Here is a 7,968-nt window from a genome sequence, read left to right on the forward strand (position 1 = left end):
ACGTATTCCCTCTAGAATCAAGAGTAAGACAAGGGTGCCCCCTCTCACCACTCCTGTTCAATACAGTGCTCAAAACTTCAGCCATAACAATCAGGCAAGAAAAAGAAGGAAAATGGACATGAATAGGAAAAGAAAAACTCAAAGTATATTTATTCTCAGATTACAGGATCCTTTACATAGGAGACCCACAAACTCCATCCGAAGACTCTTGGCACTACTAAACAAGTTCAGCAAAGTAGCAGGATACAAAACAAACACACAAAATCAATATTTTCCCTGTACAGCAATGAACTTCTCATGAAAGAAATCAGGAAAATGATTCCATAAAAGGAAATACTTAGGGAGCAACCAACTCAGGAGGTAAAACACCTCTGTAAAAAAACAACAGTTCTCTGAAGAAAGTGGTTGAACAGGACATCAGAAAATGGAAAGATGTCTCCTGTTTTCGGATTGGCAGAATCAATATTATCAAAATAGCCAATTAATAATGAGATACAGTAACACAATTCCAGTTAAAATACCAGCAGCATTCTTACAGAACTAGAATAAACTAATCCTGAAATTTATATGGAACCAGAAGAGATTCAGAACAGCCAAAGCAATCCTACATAAAAGAAGAAAAGCAGGAGACATCACAATCCTGGATTTTAAGTTATACTACAAAGCTATGATAATTACAAACAGTATGGTACTGGCACAAAAATAGACAGATAGACCAACAGAATACAAGACACAGAAATAGCCTCATGCACCTTTAGCCATCTGATATTTGACAAACGGACTAAAAGAAATGCTGAAAAAAGACAGCCTCTTTAACAAACACTTCAAAAATTGATTATGCACACACAGAAGAATGAAGCTAGACCCGTCTTCTCTCATTTTGTACTGTGATCAAATCAAAATGAATTAAAGACCTAGAAACACAGAACCTGCTAAAAGATAAAAGAGGTGAAACAAGGACTTCCTGAACAGAACTCCAACTGCACAAGCAAAAATGCCAAAAAATGAACAACAGGATTATATTCAATTGTAAAGCTTCTACACAGCAAAGGAAAGAATCAATAGAGTGAGGAGACTGATACAGAATGGAAAAAAATTTTGTCAGATACTCCTTGAACAGAGGACTAATATCTAGAACATACACAGAACACAAAAAAGTTGTATCCCACAAACCAAAAGACCAAATCAAAAACTGGTTCAATAAAATGAATAGATACTTCTCAAAAGAACTACAAATGGCCAATAAGTACATGAAAAAATGCTCAGCATCTCTGGCCATTAAGGAGGTGCAAATCAAACTACACTGAGATTCCATCTTACTCTAGTAACAATGACTATTATCTAGGACTCAAAAATAACAAATGCTAGCGAAGATGTGGAAAAAGAGAACCCTTCCACATTGTTTGTGGGAATGTAAACTATTACAATGACTTTGGAAATCAGTATGGAGATTCCTCAAAAACCTAAAAATAGTCAATGGTCAAATTCCATTTTATCCAGCTTGGGTTATCTTCCTGAAAGAGTTAAAGATATCATATCACAGTGATACATGCATCCACATAGTGGAGTATCACTTAACAATAAAGATGAGTGAATCTGAGTCAACGGTAGGAAAATAGGTGACTCTAGAAACTATAAAAGTAAAATTAAAAAACCTGTGTTTATTTGATCAATTTTACATTCTTATGTCTAGTGGACTGAGCAACTTCACTGAAGATAACAGTACGTAATATAGCAACCATTGTAAATTTTTATCACTTTGTTTTGAGGTCATGTATCATTTTGTTGTTTTTGTGTTGCTTTGATTTTGTCTTCACTGTTGTTTTGTCAGTTTCCTAACTTTTAGAATGAAAAAAAGTAAGCAGAATAAATCAGACACAGGTGGTGAAATACTGCATGGTTTTAGAAACCCAAAATATAAGTAACTTAAAGAGCAAAACAGAAGAAATAATCAGAAACAGGGAGGTAGACTTCAGAAATGGGGAAGGGAATACAGAAAAAGGAAAAGAGGAAGATAGGAAGGGATAAGAGAAAGGCCACAAAAAATGATCTAAACACTATAAACCCACAAAATGTTACATATCAAAAATGTATACTAACAAAAAAGCCAAATAAAATTCTATCACTTGTAGCAAAATGGATGATACTTTTTTTTATTTTAAAAAGAAAAGAACAATACAAAACATAAAAAGTATAAAAATGATACAGAATTTCAAAACAAGATAGGAAATCAACAATGGTTGTTGCATATTTATTGTTATTTTCAAAGTAGTTGCTCAGATTACCAGATACAGGCAGGTAAGATTGATCAAACAATTAAAAATTAACTGTTCCTTTCATTAAACGTATAGAATTTAGTAGTAAAATTATCTTAGCTACCTTGTGTATATATACCTTTCTCCTTTCTTTTCTTTCCTTTTTTTCTTTCTTTTCTTCCCTTTTCTTCCTTCCTTTCTCTTTCCTTCCCTTTGTCTTTTCCTTCCTTCCTTCCTTCTTTTCCCCTCTTTCTGTCTTTCTTTCTGTCTTTCTCTTTCTTTCTCTCTTTTTCTTTCTCTCTTTCTCTTTCTTTCTTTCTCTTTGTTTCTCTTTCTTTCTTTCTCTTTCTTTCTTTCTCTTTGTTTCTCTTTCTTTGTTTCTTTCTTTTTCTTTCTTTCTCTCTCTCTCTCTCTCTCTCTCTCTCTCTCTCTCTCTCTCTCTCTCCCCCCCCCGCCCTTTGCCTTATCCCAGTTGTTCTTTACTATGGAGCAGTTTCTTTCCCTTTCACAGCCATCTATTGCACTTTTCAGATTTCATTTACACTTTCAGGTTCTTACACTAGGGAGACAATATGGTGTTTGCACATGGGGGTCTGATTTATTTTACTTATGAGTATGGTCTCTAGTTAAATCCATTTACCTATAAAAGCTTCTAGTTTATCTTTCTTTACAGCTGAGTAATACTCTATTGTATAAAGACACCACATCATTTTTATCCACTCCTCAGCTGATGGGCATTGGGTTATTTCCAAGATTTTGCTATGCCAAATTGTGGTGTTATAAACATGGGTGCACACAGATGTCAGTGGTATGATGTTTTTAATTCTTCTGGGAAAACACCCAGAAGGGTGTTGGGTTAAATGAGACCTCTAATCCTAATATTTTGAGGAATCTCCAGACTGATTTCCAAAGTGGTTGCACCAGTGTACACTGCTACTAACAGTGGACAAGGGTTACCTTTTCCCCATGGCCCCTCCAGCATTTGTTATTGCCATCTGTATTTATCTGAGAAGAGTGTATTCATCTCAGATGCCCATTTTTGGATTGCGTCTTTGAATTTAGAGGGTCTGACTTTTTTAAATTCTTTATATGTTCTAGATATAAATCCTCTGTCTGAGAAACAGTTAGCTAAAATGTTTTCCCACTCTGTGGGTTGTCTTTGTACTCTATTGGTGATTTCTTTTGACGTATAAAAGCTTTTTAATAGGATGAGATCCCAGTTGTTGATTTTTTTAAGTGTTTCCTGTGCAGTCTGGGTTTTGTTCATGAAGCTGTGCCTACTCCTATGACTTCAAGATTTCTACCTACTTCCTCTTCCAGTAGACTTAATGTTTCTGTTTTAATATTTAGATCTTTGATCCATTTTGACTTTAGTTTTGTACATGGTGATAGACATGGTCTAGTTTTAGACTTTGGCATGTGGAAAGCCAGTTTTTCCAGCACCAAAATGGATGATACTGAAAGACACTTTGTAAAGTAAGACCGACAAAAGGTAAGTACCACAAATTCTGTCTCATGTGCAGAACCTAAGGAAAATCATCATGAATGTAGCCAGTGATTCCAAGTTAAGAGATGCAGGAGGTGGATAAAGAAGCCTCAATGTGACCAGTATGTACTCTGTACCCACTGGAATATCACACTGAAGCCCATTAATATGCACCCTTATACATGCTAATCAAAAATAAAATATACTGCAAAAATCCGAAGGAGGAATAGTACTCTTTATAGGACTTTTTATATCAAGTTTAATTTCAACAGAGAATCAATAGATATTACTATTCTAAGAGTAAAGGTATCAAATATATTTATGATCACCTCTTTTTCCTTAAGTAAAGCTTCATGTTTTTCTTTAAGCCGCTTCATTTCAAATGCTAGAGTGTCTGCCCTTTTGGATTCAGAAGAAAGTTTAATGTGCAGGTCCTGAACCTTTGGTCAGAAACAAGTAAATGAAAACAGTATTAATATTCATGGCACTTCAGAGATAAGTATGTAAAAAAACTGATTGGAAATAAAATGCATATACTAAAATTATAATCTACATATTTGGAAACAGCATGTAGAAGAAAAATAACATAAAATCTGAAATATTCAATAATTAAGCCAAAAATGTTAAAAAGCAGCCTTCTAATGTTTTTCTAGGTTGTCTGATATACAGAGGAACAGAGAATTTGAGGTTACAATTCCATTTTCTACCATCCTGTAGGCATTTACCACTGATTACCAAAAATGCATAAATAATTAAAAAATTAGGATCAAAAGGCAATGGGTTTAAAGACCCAGGTAGGTCAAATTCTTTTATCAAACTTTATATTAAAACTACAGATAGAAGAAATCCATCAGTATTACCTCAAATGCTTCTGAATGTCTTTATCATTCCTAAAGGATGAAATGAAATTATAATGTTGAACTCTTTCAATTATATCAATTAAAATTAAGATATTTTCTTACCTGCCTTTTGTATGTTTCTAACTGTGTACGTGCTGCATTTGCCTTCTTTAATTCTTCTTCTAAGCTGACTGTATTATGCATATACATCATGTTTGCATCCTGTAAAGTTTTCACCTGCTTGCGGAGGTCATTTAGATCTTGTAGCTTCTGACGATAAATCTCAACTGTTGATTCAAGCTTATTTGCTTTATCAGACGTAGCCCTGTAATAACAGAGATGAAGCATTATTGTGTAAATCTTCTGGCTAGAAAATGAATGTTCCAAACTATAACACACTTGTGTCATTTGAAGTTCAATTTTTGTTATAAAGATATCATACTTTAAAATACATCAAATTCGATACACTGTTATCAAGCTATTTTTAGCCCAAAATATAAAAAATGAGGGCTAGGGATTTAGCTCAGCGGCAAAAGCGCCTGCCTGGCAAGCGCAAGGTCGTGGGTTCGGTTCCCGGTACCGGAGAAAAACAAAAAAAAAATAAAAATTAAAAAAATTAAAAAAATAAAAAAATAAAAAAGGAGTAACTCAGGATATGTAAATGAGCAAACTATAAGCCATTCTATAGTTTGTAGGAAAACCTTGCTTTATATATATCATTTAGCACAGTTTTATTCTAAGTGTTTGATAGAAAGTTGGCTCAATCTAAAATTTATCTGACAAAGAACTTTTCTTTAGAATTTCACCAGATAAATCACTAATGTATATGGTTCCAAATTAGTGGCTATAAAGTGGCTATATAGATTTTGTTACAATTTTCTGTTGTAAAAATTTTCCTAGAATCTGCAAAAAATAGCTAATTACAATAATGTAACAGAAAATATATACTCATCTGTCCAGTCTCTTGATTAGATAACATTTCAAAGGTTAAACATACAATTTATATTACCAAGATAATTTTCCTTAAGATAAAGGAAAATATTTTTATATACAATGCCAAAATAATTATGATAATACACATCCTCACAAAAAATTTCTCAAAATATAATAACGGATACAAGATCAAGGTAAATGTATCATTTATAAAATCTTAAGAAAAGTCTCCTCTAAAGTCAAAATGGATCAAAGATCTAAATATCAAAATGGAAACACTAAATCTACTAGACAACAAAGTAAGTAGAAATCTTGAAGATATAGGGGTAGGCAGAGAGTTCATGAACAAAACCCAAGCCAGATAGGAAACACTTCAAAGAACCAACAACTTGGATCTCATCTTATCAAAAAAGTTTTTGCACAGCAAAAGAAATCACCAACGTAATGAAAAAGAAAACCTGCAGAGTGGGGCAAAATTTTAGCCAACTGTCCCTCTAACAAAGGACTTCTATTTACAACATATAAAGAACTGAAAAAATATCAGGTCCCCCAAATTCAAAGACCCAAATCAAAAATGGTCATCTGAGATACATACATACTTCTCAGATAAAGAAATACAAATGGCAAATAAATATATGAAAAAATGTTCAACATCACTGGTCATTTGAGAAATGCAAATTAAACAGCACTGAGAATTCATCTCCCTCCAGAAAGAATGGCTATCATCAAAATATCAACTACTAACAAATGCTACAGGGGCTATGGGGAAAAAGGAACCCTTCTCTACTGTTAGAGTGTAGACTGTCACAACCACTGTGGAAATCAGTGTGGAGATTCCTCAAAAAACTAGGATTCGAGGTCCCATTCCACTGAACTGTTGCTCTTCTGGGTATTTTCCAATAAGAATTAAAAACATCATACCACAGCGATATATGTGTACCCATGTTTACAGCACCACAATCTTGCTAAATCTTGGAAATCTAGCTAAATCTTGGAGACAAACCAAATGCCCATCAACCAAGGAAAGAATAAAAAAGAGGTGGTATTTTTATACAATGGAGTACTACTCATCTATAAAGAATAAACTTGAGGCTTTTATAGGTAAATGGATGAAACTTAAGATGACACTCGTAAGTGAAATAAATTACACTTTCATGTGTAAACATCATATTGTCTCCGTAGTGTAAAAAACTGAAAGAGGAAGTAAGATCCAAAATGTACAATAGATACTGTGAAAGGAGAAAAAAACTGCTCAAAAGGAAAGAACAACTGGGATGAGAGAAATGAGAAAAAAAGGGAAAAGAAAAACTGCATATACATAAGATAGTTAAAATAAATATACTACCAATTTCTATTAGTTTATTAAAAAGAATGGTGTGTGCTCACATTATTTGATTAATCTTTCATGCCTATATCTTCTAATATGAACTACTTTGAAGATAAAAATATGCAATATATTAACCATTGTTAATTTCCTATTATCTTGTTTGAAACTCTATCATTGTTTTGTCCTTTTCTCTTTAAAATAAAAACTAAAAAAAGAAAAGAAAAAAAAGAAAAGTCTCATCTTGGGTTTAAATGTTCCCATATGAAATCTAGGGGCCTGAATAAAGAACTGATCAGAATTTGAGACACAAGGATAGCCTAAGAATCCATGAGTAAAATATGGAACCCTCAAGTAAGCTAATATTTTACATAATAATGTATATAGATAAGACATACCTGAGAACATCAATTTCATCTTTTAGAGCTCTTGTTTCTTCAGCAATCCCAGTCAATTCATCATTCCTATGCTGAAATTCAATCAGTTGCTTTTCAAGTTCTTCACAGTGAACACGGTAATCATCTTTTGCAGCTTCAAGTCTTGAATGAAGAAATTTATAATTTCTATCATTTGTCTTCCTATTTAGACATGACCTTAGCATGATGTATTTAAATTCTACGTTGGAAACAGGAGACTGAAGGAATAAGATACCTTTTGGCTCTAATTTTCAAATAGACAAGGGAAGTAAGCTTACTATTCTTACTTTTGAAGCATTGTACATAGTTATCTCCTACTTCTAATAGAAATTTTAATTTCAAAAGATGAAAAATGCGTAAGATAAATATAATAATTATTTTAAAATATGCATAGCATATAAAGAGATAAAATATTAACTCAGATTATGATAAATTAAAGACAAACTTTAACAAAATGAGTCTGGAACATTTTGCTGTGTCAGAAAGAGAGCACCCACAGAAAGGTAACATGTCACCAATTGAAAGGCTTCCCATTGACAAAATGGAGCAGTTCGAGCATCAAACTAAAATGAAAGTGACGGATTTATAGTCAACTGCAACAAGTGTAAGAAGGAGATCCTTGTAGTAGTACTGCAACTTTTTTTTGCAAGTTTGAAATGTTATAAAAAAAATACATGGGGGGCTGGGGATTTAGCTCAGCGGCAAAAGCGCCTGC

The 7,968-nt window shown here is 33.2% G+C and overlaps 1 protein-coding gene across 1 annotated transcript in view; it reads right to left on the reverse strand.

Moving 5' to 3' along the window:
* Hook1 (hook microtubule-tethering protein 1) overlaps positions 1-7,968 on the reverse strand; it is an 81,520-nt gene that overhangs the window by 45,866 nt on the left and 27,686 nt on the right. Inside the window, exons 10-12 of the mRNA XM_005398478.2 lie at positions 7,236-7,376; positions 4,704-4,905; positions 4,071-4,181 (exon numbers count right to left, since the gene is read on the reverse strand). Of these exons, the coding sequence (XP_005398535.1) occupies positions 4,071-4,181; positions 4,704-4,905; positions 7,236-7,376 (454 nt within the window). The remainder of the gene's footprint in view (positions 1-4,070; positions 4,182-4,703; positions 4,906-7,235; positions 7,377-7,968) is intronic.

Source organism: Chinchilla lanigera, unplaced genomic scaffold, assembly GCF_000276665.1.
Source record: "Chinchilla lanigera isolate Chin_1 unplaced genomic scaffold, ChiLan1.0 scaffold00063, whole genome shotgun sequence".
In the NCBI taxonomy this organism is placed as follows: Eukaryota; Metazoa; Chordata; class Mammalia; order Rodentia; family Chinchillidae; genus Chinchilla; species Chinchilla lanigera.